At 40.9% G+C, this 14,850-nt stretch overlaps 1 protein-coding gene across 2 annotated transcripts in view; it reads left to right on the forward strand.

The window, feature by feature from the left end:
* ST8SIA1 (ST8 alpha-N-acetyl-neuraminide alpha-2,8-sialyltransferase 1) overlaps nt 1-14,384 on the forward strand; it is a 174,385-nt gene extending 160,001 nt beyond the window's left edge. For both annotated transcript variants that reach the window (XM_058655786.1, XM_004592666.2), the window contains exons 4-7: nt 1,258-1,384; nt 9,069-9,163; nt 9,302-9,488; nt 13,277-14,384. In XM_058655786.1, the coding sequence (XP_058511769.1) occupies nt 1,258-1,384; nt 9,069-9,163; nt 9,302-9,488; nt 13,277-13,398 (531 nt within the window). In that variant the 3' untranslated portion in view covers nt 13,399-14,384. The remainder of the gene's footprint in view (nt 1-1,257; nt 1,385-9,068; nt 9,164-9,301; nt 9,489-13,276) is intronic.
* The last annotated feature ends 466 nt before the right edge of the window (nt 14,385-14,850 follow it).

Consider the following 14,850-nt stretch of genomic DNA (forward strand, 5'->3'; position numbering starts at 1 on the left):
CTCCTTCTCTCTGTAAATCTGACTTTCCAATAAAAATAAATAAATCTTTTTAAAAAATTATCTTCTTTACCCAAACAAATATGTCCAACTGAAAGAATGAGGCTTTCCCAATTTTGTATGTTTGAAGGCAGTGGAGTTTTAAAGTTGTTCTCTGCACCTTGGGGTTCTATAGCACTTGCTCAGAAGCCCTGAGAATGAAGCTTGAGAAAGCTTCCTGTGTCGAGTTAGTCCAGATTATCTCTTGGAATAAAGAAAGGGTCCTGGGGTGGGGCAGGGTAAAGGTGACTTGTCATGCCTGCCCAGAGTGACCCTTAGTCATCTCTCAGAGCACTGCTCATGTGAACCCCACATACATGGACTATGAACATTAAACGGAGAGATAGCTATGGATTGAAAATGACTCAGCAAACTCTCCTCTCTGCATGAAATGTGCCTGCCCTGAATGGCAATTAGAGAGCAAGAATATCTTGTACTCATACAGTGTCGGACACTGTTGGAAATAATCCCCCTCCATCCAGTTTCTGACACTTGTGCTCTGAGGCTACTCATCAGTCCTCCCTACACTTAGGCTTCCCCTGTCGTAGTCTCCATAACCCTGCCTTGGCAAGAGCTCCTCTGGTCATCCGCCTCCCCCAGCTGACCCAAGAGAGCTGAAACTTTTCATCTTGCCCATCAATATGTTTAAATGCCCCCTAGAACAATGCAGACACTGTGGTGTACAGTAAGTGCTAAATAAGGGCAGGGAAATTGCAAGAAATCTGACTACATGTCAGTAAGTTAGATAATATGTAGATATTTAAAAAGAAAACAAACATATGTAGATATTTTCCCCTGTGTTTGTTCCTCAAAGGTAGGAAAGAATTTAACCCATAAATAGGGGACGTGTAGTCGAGTGGACAGGCAGCATCTGCAGGACCCCCTGAATCCAAGTTAGCATTTTACAAGATCTCCCTAGGGGTCCCTGTGTGTGGTAAGTTTGTAAGAGGCCCTAACCCAAGGTTGTCTTTACTCAGCCATGGGAGCCAAAAAAAAAAAAAAAATCTTGTGATTTGTACATCTTGTGATTTGAGCTGTTAACTTCTTTTAGGACATTTTTAAATGATTTATTTATTTTAAAGGCAGAGAGTAGGAGAGAAAGAGAGAGAGAGAGATTCCATCTGCTGCTTCTCTCCTCAAATGGCACATCAGTCAGGGCTGGGCGGCTCAGCTTCCCGAGTGACAGCACTGGGGTTAATTCCATCCATCTTTTTTCAACAGATGATCTACGTGGTGAGGAATCCAAAAGATACAGCTGTCTCTCTCTTCCATTACTACAGAGATAACCCTTGCCTTCCCAGTGTGGAGACCTGGGCTGCATTTTTAGAACTGTTCCTACAAGGAGATGGTAAATATCACAAGAATTGTTGTTTGTGAAGTGCTATGAACTTTCTAGCTTAAAAGAAAGGCATTTACAAAAAATTTCCAATGAATTCTATGGTTTTTTTTTTCAGAAGTACACGTACGTTGACTTGATTATTCTTTAGTTTCTTAGCAATTTCTCTTTTAGCTTCTTCACAGTCTATTCTAGCACTGATAGGTACACCCTAATAGTGGCTTATTCAGCAAAATGACTGAGGTTTTCCAAACAGAGGTGAATTCTGTATATGAATGCTGTTGTTTTTTTTTTTAATACTTCGAGTCTTTCCAGTGAAATAATTATGCGTTGATTAGAGTGCTGAGAGAAAAAGCAGACTTCTAAATGGGTATCCTGAAGCATGCCACACCCTTGTATATACCTGCCTGATAAATGACCCAATTCAAATAAGCCAATAGAAAAGACAAAAACAGGTTCCGCAACTAAATTTTGAAATAATCAGTGACATCAAAATTAGCAAAGTATCCTGAAAACCGCACACTGAAACATGATTTAATTGGGCTGTGCAAGAACATGCTGGTCTTGCTGCCAGCCATAAGCTTAGGGTTTATCCCTCTCCCCAGGACTCAGAAGATGTTAAAAGCATAAAAAGGGAATTATTCTCAATTCCTAAAACTTTTAGTAAACCAAAAATATTAGATTGAGACAACAGAATTGAGAGGAGATATGCATGGACAACAGTGAGTACACAGACAAGGTCTCCCTAACTGGGCCTAGGGTAGAACTTCACTGCTCACTTTGCTATCTTGCTTATAAATTGTGAAGCTTGGTAACAGCCGAGAAATGACAGCAGGTGTATGCTGTTGCCATGAAGACACTGGCAACTCACAGACAATAGCTTTGTAGTTTGCTTTACTCTCTTTAATAGATGCTGGGCTCATACCCTTTTAACTTCTTCTGATATACTTTCCTTCTTCACTAATCATATACATTTAGTTAGAATCATAATGCTTCAGGAATGATATTCTAATATTTATCTGGCCACACGTATACATTGAGTGAATCACCCTTCCAACACTCCCCCAGTGTTGTATATGCCAACTTTGAACATCTTAGTCCTTGCAGCAGGTTCACCAACCCCCAAAGCAGCATATTCTGTCTTGGAACTTGAAAGTTTTTTTTTAAATAAACAAAAATTTTACTGTGCAGTAAATACATAGCTAAGCGCTAATGCAAACATTACTTTGTTTCATCCTCAGCAGTGTACCATGAAGTACATGTTATTGTCCTGGTTTCATAGCTGGGAAGAGTGAAGATGCAAACCTTTGGGGGGCAGACACCTTGTCCACTGAGGCATCACCAATCAGGAGCAGATCAAGGATTTAAAGCCAGCTGTCAGCTCCGAAACCTTTGCCACTACTTCTGTGCCATAATCTATCGAAAAAACAAAAGGGCCTTCTGATCATTAATTCCACTTTCCCATGATTGCCTTCTAAATATTTGGAGATAGCTAGCATGCTTCCTTCCACCTCAATTCCATTTTTGGATTAAGCAGAGTTTAAATACATTAATTGGTTTTTTTTTAGAACAGACCTGAAGTCTGCTTTACCTCAAGACAAGAAATGCTGTTTTTGCCTTCCATTATTCCACATCGTGGGTCTCCAGCCCTCTGCCATACAAGCTTTTATCTTGCACATCCACATTACTGTGCAATGCCTAGAAGGCAAAGCACAGCTCAGCGTGCTCTAATGAGGGAAGGCTGGAGCAGGACTGTCATTGCTTCTGTTCTGAGATTATTTTTCTATGAACACAGCCACGAAGATGTCAGCCCAGGGCAGGATTTTAGCCTAACAATTATGATGTCCATGTACCACAGTGGAGTGCCTCGGCTTGAATTCTTGCTCTGGTTCCTGACTCAAACTTTCTTTGCCAATCCACACTCTGCGAGGCAGCAGTGATGGCTCCAGCAGTGTGTTTCTGTCTTACATGTAGGAGCCCTGCATTGGGTTCCCTGCTCGTGGCATTGGCTCTGATCCAGCCATGGCTGTTTCAGGCATTTGAGCCATGAACCGAGCATAGGAGCTCTCTCTGTCCCACTCCCTTACCATCTCTCTGTCGCTCAAATTAATATATCAATTTTAATGTACTAAAATATTTTTAAATATACTGAATTAGTACATCAATTTTTTAAACTGCCAGCCTAGACCACAGTGTAGTTAGTGAAGTCAACTGGTGTTAGTGGAACGACTGTTGCAAGCATATCGTTACAAATCATAGCTGAATATCTGGGGGTAGGAGAGTAGTGTATGATTGGGAAAAAAAATTAAGGTGATTATCCTACATCCTATTAAGCAAATGAGTAGAATTCCAGTTGGAAAATGATTTTACCTGTAAGTGTTCTCATATAAATGATCTGACCTAAAAAATCCCTTTTCCATTAGAAATTGATGGATTTAAGAATCCATACAGATGGAAACAGTAGCTTCCTATGTGGGATAAGACTGTTTTTCTGTGCGTGTGTGTATTTTCTAAGGGAGTCTTCCTAAAGTTCAGGGGAAAGATATGTTATGAAAAGCAATGTATGATTTTCACAGTTTCTCACAAACTTTTTGAAGTTTCTCTCTCTATGACTATGTTTCAGATTTGTTCCTCGAAGACTTTTGCAAGGGTTGGTGTGTCTTGCAAATGAGAACATAGTGTGTTACAACAGGCAGGGGAGGCAAAAGATTTGACCTGAAGTCCCAGCTGTAATTGTTGTGCAAGTAACTTAGCCATTCTGAGACCTGTGCTCCTAGTACAAACAAGGACTAACAAAGCGATCTGCTTCATAGGATTCATTTGATCAGAAAGTCAAATCAAATCATAGCTGACATATGCTATAGAAATACTATGCTATAATAAGCATAATATTGCTTGTTACTAGGCACAAAATGTTTAAATAGTTTCACCTAAGTATTATTATAAGTAATTTATTTAACAACTATGGCATCATCTTACATCTAAGGCCTGCTATTACAACTGAGGTAATCCTATACCCCTCTCTAATTGTAGCCATAGGTCTGAGTTTCATAATTAGACAATATGGTAAGGAGACTGATAAGCTAGACATTTATGTAATCATATAATTTACCTTTCAGAGAATATATAAATACACATCTGTTTTTGAAAGTAATCAGTAACTATAAATTATGTGCTGATTATATCAGGATAAAGTATTAAACCAATGGAACTAATATCTTCTCATTCTACACTCCTTTCTTCCTACAGAACCCTCTTAAGTCTTGTATGAATACTCTGTTTCCTAGACCACTTCATTGCATAGAGTTTTGCTTTTCTACACAACTGACTTCTGAGTGCTTTCTAGAAGCTAGATGCTAAAATACTCATTAGAACAGGAGAAAGGTTGCTATAAAGTAGAGAAGGCTTGGAGTAGGCTTTGTGAAGAATAGAACATGTTCATGCAGGACAAATATACTTAATAGTGAGACTTGGGGCCCTTAAAATTGGAAAAATGAATTTACAGAGGTGTAACTACAGACATGGAAGTTTCTCCATCAGCAACAGGAGAGAAGACAAGAAGGTGAGGTGTTTTGACCCAATACTGAGTGGCTTTTTTTTTCAGTTGATTGAAATAAACAATTAGAAGGCAGGTAGGTAGAAGATATTGGCAAGAAAATGATTGCAGAAATGAACAAGGGGAAGAAAGTGAAAGATGGGGGCAAAAATGGTCAGAGAAGGGTATTCTGGAAGCCTTCCATGGAAGCCACCACAGGTGATGGCAAAATGTGAGATGACACCGAAGGTGGTGACCTCACTGAGTCTGTAGGTGACTGACGATTGGATCTGATGTCTGAGACAAAAAAAAAAAAGAGGAAGTGGATTCCAAGAACATGAAGCTCAGAGAAACATGGATTCCAACAGAAAGGCTCTGAGCATTTCTAGGGAATAGTGACTCATCTCCAGACCCCTGAGACACACTGCTTGGATGAAGAGAGCAGCTTCTTTTGGGGGACATTCAGATGAGTAATTTAGGGAAGCAGAGAAACAGTTATGTAGGCATATCAAACAGATAAAAAAAAAAAAAAAGCCCTCTGCTATAAAAGGAAGCTTGTGTTTCCCTAGGGTGGAAGCTCCAATTCCCTTAAGTTTACATGTCTACTGATAACCTGGACATTGAGGATCTGGATTTAAAACTGTTACAATGCTGTTTCAAAACACTTTTCAAGTATCACATTAATTCACTTTCCCATATTAGCAGGAAGACACAGGCATCAAGTTCTTTGGGCAGGCTTACTTAATCTTGCAACAAGGTGAGAGATATAAATTAATCAGTGGTTAATTGAACAGCGGGCTCTCAAATTATGAGCAGACTCTGTTCTCATTCTTTGATCCATTCTGAGACGTGTTGCAATATATTTTCTCCTGAAAACATGACATGCAAGCTCAATAACCTCTGACCATGGGTGTGACACTGGATCTCCATCTCTACCTTGACCCCTAACTAGGACCCTGGAACACCTTGCAACACCTGTGAGTCCAGACTGACGTAACCCAGGACTGGGCTGTTGTTGCTTAGTGTGGGATGGAGAAGCAGGAGACCAGCATGGGGAAATCAGTCTTCCACAAGTGCTTGTTCTAGAAAGTGGTTGTTCATTTTTAGAAGAGAACATGAATCCATCATCCCCTTATCACTCACACGGTTATTGGGGTAATTATAAGATAAGTTGTTGTGTAAGCTACAGAAGCAGCATGGGATTTCTAGGAACGGATGACTCTGTCCTGGAAACTCTTCTAAGTATCAAAATGATATTTAGAAGACTTTATTTAACCATAGTTTTAAACGCACAACACAAAAATTATGAAGTAGTAGAGTTCCCTTACCCATCGTCCCCTGCTAACATTTTATATTGTGCGATCTGTTTGTTATAATTTAATGAATCACATTTAGTTTCCCACTCACGTTTTAGTTATCCAGTCTCCTTCAGCCCATCCTCCCCTACCCACTATGGTAAAGAAGGCAACTTGAAGCATATACTTTGCAGATGCTGGATTACAGCCCAGTTTTAATATTGTTTCAACTAAATATGGTTCCAAATGCCAATATCTTTTAATAAGCTCAGTGTCTGAACCACCGCACTAGCTACTACCTACTCCTAAGTGCATCTGAGAGGGAAAAGGGGAGAGAGTGAGAGAGACAGAAAGAGAGAGAGAGTGAGAGAGAGAGAGAGAGAGAGAGAGAGAGAGAGAGAGAGAGAGAGAGACTGTCAGAGCTGGGCCAGGCCAGTGCTGGGTACAAGGAACTCCAGCCAGGTGTCCCAGTGTGAAAATGCCAAGTATGTCTCCAGCTACTGGAGCCGACACTGCTCAGCACTACTGCCTCTCAAAATGTGTCCTAGCAGGAATCTGGAGTCAGGGTCCAGAGCTGGGGATCTAACCCAAGCACTCTGATCTGGAACATGGGCGTCTTAGCTGGGAACCTAAGCAACAGCTTATAGCTCACCTTGTTGAGAAAACAAGTCTGTTTACTTACTTCGAGGCTAAAAGTAGAGTTGTTCAGATTTGTCTTTGGTTGATATTAACTCTTTTTTCTTAAGAGTTATTTTTATTGGAAAGGCAGATATACAGAGAGGAGGAAAGACAAAGAGAAAAATCTTCTGTCCACTGGTTCACTCTCCAAGTGGCCGCAACGGCCAGAGCTGAGCTAGTTTGAAGTCAGGAGCCTCTTCCTGGTCTCCCGCGCTGGTGCAGGGTTCCAAGGCTTTGGGCTGTCCTCCACTGCTTTCCCAGACCACAAGCAGGGAGCTAGATGGGAAGTGGGGCTGCCAAGATACAAACCAGTGCCCATACAAGATCCTTGTGGACTAGCTTCAGTCATAAAGCATAAAATAGTAATTTAAGATACTGCAGTATACATGATTTCATGCATCGTTATCACCCAAAACTTAAACTCCAGCTCATATCCAAAGCAAAAGAGGACCGTTCTGATAGTAATTTCCTGATGATCTGCTGGCTTTCGATTCGTCAAATAATCATTTATAAAACCAACAGTGTCTGCCAGACATTGCTCCAGACATTTCAAACATGGTATCTTTGAATAAATTGATTTATAATTAATTCCAAAATAACTACAGTTTTGCAGGGCTTTGGTTTTTGAGAAAACAAAGGGTAAGAAAATAACTATGTATTTTGAAAAAAGAATTTCTGAAATTACATTAATGTTACTAGAGTCAACCCAGTTTTCTACCGTAGGGACCCACATTGGCTACGTGTAAGAAAAGATGCATATCGCCAGCATGAAAGAGCCAGGGCTGAGGGTGAGTCAGAAAGGGGGCCCCAGGGAGCCTGTGCCATGGGGATCCCAGGCCATGTCATCGTACCCACCGGTGGCAGGAGTGCTAAGGCTGGACGCAGGACCGACATGGAGGAAAAGAGAGTGGGCATCATGGGCCTTTCCAGACCAGGCTGCTGCACCTACTGGTGCACACTAGAGCCGTGAGTGGTGATACGCTGGGGCAGTGGCCCAAGAAGCCAGGCATAGGGATTATCTGTGCCAAGTCACAGCACCTGCTGGGGAAGATGGAGGCATAGGTGGCTTTTGATGTTGTTCTCATGCCGTGTTAGCCTCAGACACATCAGAATCTCTGATCTAAGAATCTGTCGGTTTGTGATCTAGCTCCAGTTCATTCCTGCATGATAAAGCCACCTAGTTTGCCAACTCCTATACAGAGAAACTAACAAATTCTCAGAGTAAAGATGTGGAGGACATAGCCATCGGCACTAAATGGAACTTCTATGGCCCATGAGAGGGATCCGTTAGATAGGATAGAGAGGCCTGCCATGCTTTCAGCTGCTAACTCAACAACCAAAGCCTCGTCTCTGACAAGCAAACAGGTGGAAAACCCAAAATTCGTAAGAATTGTCTACTTACAAGGAACCTCAGTCCACAAACCCCAAACACTTAGATTTCACCACACAACCAAGATGGAAAGTTGGCTACGGAAGGCCTCTATAGAGAATGGCCATTACTGTATATGGGCAGGGGAGGGTGGACTGAAGGAGACTGGATAACTAAAACGTGAGTGGGAAACTAAATGTGATTCAATAAATTATAACAAACAGATCGCACAATATAAAATGATAGCAGGGGTCGATGGGTAAGGGAACTCTACTACTTCATAGTTTTTGTGTTGTGCATTTAAAACTATGGTTAAATAAAGTCTTCTAAATATCATTTTGATACTTAGAAGAGTTTCCAGGACAGAGTCATCCGTTCCTAGAAATCCCATGCTGCTTCTGTAGCTTACACAACAACTTATCTTATAATTACCCCAATAACCGTGTGAGTGATAAGGGGATGATGGATTCATGTTCTCTTCTAAAAATGAACAACCACTTTCTAGAACAAGCACTTGTGGAAGACTGATTTTTCCCTTTCTCTCCCCTGTCCCCTTCCTCTCCTACTCTCCTTCCCCCCTTCCCTCCCTCTCAGATGCAGTTAGAAGTAGGTAGCTAGTGCAGTGGTTCAGACACTGAGCTTATTAAAAGATATTGGCATTTAGAATCAAAATTGGGCTGTAATCTGAATCAAAATTATGCTGTAATCCAGCATCTGCAAAGTATATGCTTCAAGTTGACTTCTTCACCTTAATGGGGAAAATCCAGGTACAATGGTCATAGTGTTTGCCAATCACTCAACAATTCACTTTTCCTCCAGTTGTGTATGGATCCTGGTTTGATCATGTTTTAAGCTGGGAAGAACACAAAAATGACAAAAATGTTCTAATTATATTCTATGAAGAAATGAAAAAAGTAAGTCCTCTTTGTTGTCTAACAATCAAAATTTAAATCAAATTAAGTAAAACAAGCAATCAGTGAATTATACTTTGATATTTTGAGCAAATGTGCTGTTTAATAAAAGCACTTTTTCTTTAAATTTGCTTGCTTCAGGATCTTTCTGAAAACATAAAGAAAATCACTACTTTCCTCAGTATCAGCTTGAGTGACAGCGACATCAGCAAGATTGTCGAGAAAGTATCTTTCAACGAAATGAAAACTAATGCAGTCAAAGAAAAGTGTGACACCAGTCACACCATCTGTGCACTTACATCCAACCGGAGCCTGGTCTTCCGGAAAGGTAAGCCAGACAGGTGCAGCGTTCCGGGCCTCAGGTGTGTATGGGGGAGCACAGTCAGTCCCTTATATCTACAAGTTCTGTAGGTGTGAACGCAACCAACTGCGGAGCAAAAATAGGTAGGAAAACTTGACTCCACACTGAACAAGTAGGCTTTTTTCCTGTCATTGCTGCCTAAACCATACATTATAACAAGTATTTATGGAGCATTTTCATTATATCAGGTGCATTAAGTGGTCCAAAGATGAACTCAGCAGGGGGCAGGGAAGGCTGCACATAGGTTATATGCCAACATCGTGGCATTATTTTTCTATGAGATACTTGAGTATCTGCAGAGGTTAGTATACTTGGACGTTTTGGAATCAACCTCCTGTCAATACTTAGGGACAACTGTAGTTTTATCTTGCCACTTTCTTTCTAAAAAAATTTTTTTTGAGACTAAGTATTTTCTGTTCTCTATATTCAAATGCTTAATGGCTGTACTAAGAGGTCAACAAATTAAAAACTAAGCAGACTCTAGTTCAGAAGGAAAATAAATGAGGGCTATAAACAATAATCCAGTGAAAAGATGTTCAACTTCACTCATATAATATACATCCTAAAAATAGTCACAAAATCATTAATACTGCAGTAATAAATAATTATTTCAAATTTGATTGATGGATATTTAAGAGTTTGACGAAACATTGTATTTTTGCCCCTTTCACCTTTGATGTTCACGTGTCCACTTCCATTGAGTTGAGGAGGTGAGGGTGGGAATCTAGCCCCTGAAAATAAATATTTCAGAGTCACTGATTCTGACTCATTGGCAGAGAAATTTGTCTTTACAAAGAATTTATGTCTGCCTTTACTTTGAAGTCAAAAATAGAGCTAATCTTTTAGCAAAGACAACGGTGGACACAGAGATAAGGTGACAAATGAGAAGACCATGGATCCAAAGGTATCAGATATTGGGGGTAGAACTATAGGAGTGTGGAAAAATTGACAGGTAGGATTCATGTCACAATAGTACTTGTAACAGTTAAACCCTAGATGGTGGGATTGTAGTCTTCTGCAGCCACTGTGGAAGTCAGCAAGGAGAGTGCTCAGACAACTGAAAACTCATCTACCACATGACCCAGATATCTCACTCCTGGGCTGTATCCCAAAGACGTGATGCCTATATATGAGAAAGCAACCTGCATCCCTATATTCATTACAGCATAATCAACAGTAGCAAAGACGTGGAAACAACCTGGATACCCACTGAGAGAGGATTGGATAAAAATACTATGTACATCTAATCTATGGAATACGACTCAGCTATTAAAAAGAATGAAATTCTACCACTTGCAATAAAGTGGTCCCAACTGGAGACCATTATGCTCAGTGAAATAAGCCAATCCCAAAAGGACAAATATCATATGTTCTTTCTGATATAAGACAACCTTCATCCAAAAACATAAAATGAAAAGATGTATAGGTAAAGAAGCATACACTTGTAATCTCATAAATGAGCAGTATGATGGAGTACCAAGAATCAAAGAAAAACTGCACTGTGCATCTTTACTTCCAAATAGAAACAGGCCCCCGACACAACTGTTACATATATAATGACAACCAAGTACCAGACTCTCTACTGTTGATTATATCTGCAATATCATGACACATGTAAAGAGCAGATGCTGGAACCGAGACCGCAGCTGAAGAATTATATTATTGTAAAATGCAGGGGAAAATGGGGAGGGGAGATGGAGGAGGGGAACGCCCACTACTGGAGTCCTGAGAATTAAAGAAAATTACGTAAACATTGGTAACAGTTCCTGAGTGCTTACTGCGAGCCAGGTGCACGCCTTGCGTATCTTGCTGAAATTTGACAGTAGACTGGCTCGCCATATATTTCTGAGACACTAAACCCCTGAGTAATTTGTCCAAAGTCACATCCCTAGCACATGGTCAAGGCAAGAGTTGAGTCCAATCAGTCTTAATTTTCTGAGCCTTTTCTTCGGTCTAGCTGACATACTTGTCAATTTCCTTATTGTTTTAAACACATGAGCTCTTGGTACTGTTGATTTTTCCCTCTGTTTCCTGTTCTCTGTCTTGCTTATTCCTGCTTTAGTCTTCATTGCTTTCTTCCTTCTATCCACTTGGATTTGATTTTTTCCTTCTTCTACTAAATACTTGAGCGGTAAGATCAGGCTACAGAAGCATTTCTCCCTCTAAAATGCCCTCTTGGTACTGCAGTTGCTGTGTCTCATACATTTTGGTATGTTGTATTTTTATTTATGTTTGTCCCAAGATACTTTCCCTTGATGGACAAGAGCCAGAGTTGAGGCTTGGCACAGTGTGTCCAGTGGAGGCGACAAGGACGGTCCTGTCCAGTTGGTCTGGTGGCCAGGACTGACAAAGGGAGTTTGCCTGCTCAGGAAGGGCTCAGGGACTGAGTGTGAAGGCCGTATATTCAAGGCGAGGATGTCACACAGGTGGTGTTTGCTTTCCATTGTCTGGTATTAGTTTCATACAATAACCATCCTGTGGTAGCTCTTCAGTACAGCTTCAGCTGCGGAGGAGGCAAGAGAGGAAAGCAGATAATGTCCACACTGGTCTGTTTCATGTGCTTATTAACATTAGCTTTGAAAACTCTTTGCTTTCTGTAATAAAATCTATCACGTTTACACATTTTTATGCTTCTCTTTAAGAAAGAAAGATTTATTTATTTTCATTGGAAAGTCAGATTTAGAGAAGGAGATACAGAAAGATCTCTGTCCACTGTCACTTCCCAAGTAGCCACTATGGCCAGAACTGTGCCGATCCAAAGCCAGAAGCTTCTTCCGGGTCTCCCACACAGGTGCAGGGTCCCTGGGCCATCCTCCACTGCTTTTCCAGGCCACAAGCAATGAGCTGGACAGGAAGTGGAGCAGCCAAGACATGAACTGGCACACCCGTATGGGATCCCAGCACATGCAAGGCAAGGACTTTAGCCACTAGGCTAATGTGCCGGGCCCATTGCTTTCCTTCTTTTTAGGAAAAAACTTTTTAAATTTCCTAGGGGTAAGCATTTGAACAAGCAGTTGAGCCACAGTGCCCAGTCCTCTCTTAGATTACCTAGGCTTGATACCCGGTTCTAGCTCCTGGCTTCAGCTTCTTTTTAATTCAGAGCCTGTGAAGCTGCGGTGATGGCTCAAGTAATTGAGTTTCTGCCACCCACCTGGGAGACGTGCACTGAATTCCCAGCTCCCAGCTACCGCCTCAGCCCAGCCCCCTGGTACCGCCTCAGCCCAGCTCCCAGCTACCGCCTCAGCCCAGCCCCAGCTACCGCCTCAGCCCAGCTCCCTGGTACCGCCTCAGCCCAGCCCCAGCTACCGCCTCAGCCCAGCTCCCTGGTACCGCCTCAGCCCAGCTCCCTGATACTGCCTCAGCCCAGCCCCAGCTACCGCCTCAGCCCAGCTCCCTGGTACCGACTCAGCCCAGCTCCCTGGTACCGCCTCAGCCCAGCCCCAGCTACCGCCTCAGCCCAGCGCCAGCCGCAGTGAGCACATGGGTTAATAAACCAGCGCATGGGAGCTCTGTCTCTATCTCTCAAGAAAAAGAAGTTAAAATTGAAAATTAAAAAAAAAACCCCTACACAAATTAATATACCACTCTTTAGAAGAAACTGAGGCAACAGGTAAGCAAACGAATTTTAATCCCTCCATTATCTTATCACCAGGAGATACCAAATGTTCACATTTTATTATAAAGCTGGCAAATTTCTTTTGTGACGACTATACATTTAAATTGGTTCTTATCTAATGCGTTTCCAATTTTTCCAGGAGTGGTGGGTGATTGGATAAACTACTTTACTCCAAGACAGAAGAAAGCATTTGATGAACTATTCACAGAGAAAATGAAACACAGTAAACTGGCATTACACTTGGTGGACTACTCCATGTAAATGGGAAATGAAAACAATTTTCATTTATGCATTGAGGCACTTGGGGATTATGTAAATATTTTCAACGATGTGGAAAACAGATACTACTTTCGGTGAGAAACAGATACCTTATGAAGGTGTCAACTGCATCCTGCATGAGTGATGAAGATTATTACGTTTGGTGATAGGAGAGAGTTATTAATAAACAGAAGTACAACATTCTTGCAGGGCTCAAATGTGTATTAGTTTGCAGAGTGTTCAGCAAGACCCAGGTTACTTCTCTTCAGAAAGAGCTTATTAATGTCGTGTTCTAAAAGCTGTGATAACAGCTCCAAAAGAGGTGAGAGATTGAAATAACACAGTGTCTGGGAAAAACTTACTTTCTATTCATCTGGACAATCATGGCCTTGAGACAAACATTTTTATTCTGGCTTTTCCCCAGTGTCTGTGCAGAAATATATTCCAGCGTCATGATAGTGAGAAACATGATCTTCCTATAGAAGAAACACATAATAGGTAGGTTCGAGCCAGTGACCACATTGTAGTAAATTGGAAACAATGAAGAAGGAAAAATATTCCCATAAGAACAGAGACTTGGCATTCTAGTGTTTTATTTCATCCAATCAGCCAAATCACAAAACTTTTTATATTCCTGCTTAACAAAATAAAACTTTCAGGCCAGAATTGTAGTGTACTGGATGTAACTGTCATGTGTGATGCCAGCATCTCATGAGGACACCAGGATGTGTCCCCGCTGTTCCACCTCTGCTCCAGCTCCATGCTGACATCCTGGGAAAATCCATAGAGAGCAGTCCAAGTACTTGGGTACGTGAACCCATTTTGGGGACCTAGAAGAAACCTCTGTATCCTGCCTTTGGTCTGGCCTAGCATCAGCTGTTGAAGACATCTGGAGAGTGAACCCACAGATGGAAGACCTCTCTGTCTCTCCCACTGTCTCTTACTTTCTCTATATGTCCAACTTTCAAATAAAGAAATAAATATTTAAAACAAAAAAAGGAGTTCCATGAAGTATTCATGATCTTTTAAAACATTTTGAATATACATACTTCCTCTCAAAGCATTTTTAACATTGATTCAATCTCCACTTTTTTTGTTGTAATGAGTATTATTCTATAGCTCTAGCCTAGAGAACATTATACTGAAACTTCAGAACTTATTTAGCATTATTTATTACCTATCTAAGTGATAATATACAAATTATGTCACTGCTTACATCTGTCATAGTGCCTTACTCAACACTTAATGGGAAATCAAAATTATATAGTATATATGGCTCTGGGCTCTGAACTCAGAGCAATGGATTCAGTTAGTTAACTTAGCCAAAAAAACTGATTTTGTTCCTTAGTGTATTATAAACATCTATAATTTTTAATAAGTATATTTGCAGTCTTCTACAAAATTTATCATAATTCAGTAAGGAATTTTATCTTCATAAATCTCTATATATACATA

This window comes from Ochotona princeps, chromosome 27 (assembly GCF_030435755.1).
Source record: "Ochotona princeps isolate mOchPri1 chromosome 27, mOchPri1.hap1, whole genome shotgun sequence".
NCBI lineage: Eukaryota > Metazoa > Chordata > Mammalia > Lagomorpha > Ochotonidae > Ochotona > Ochotona princeps.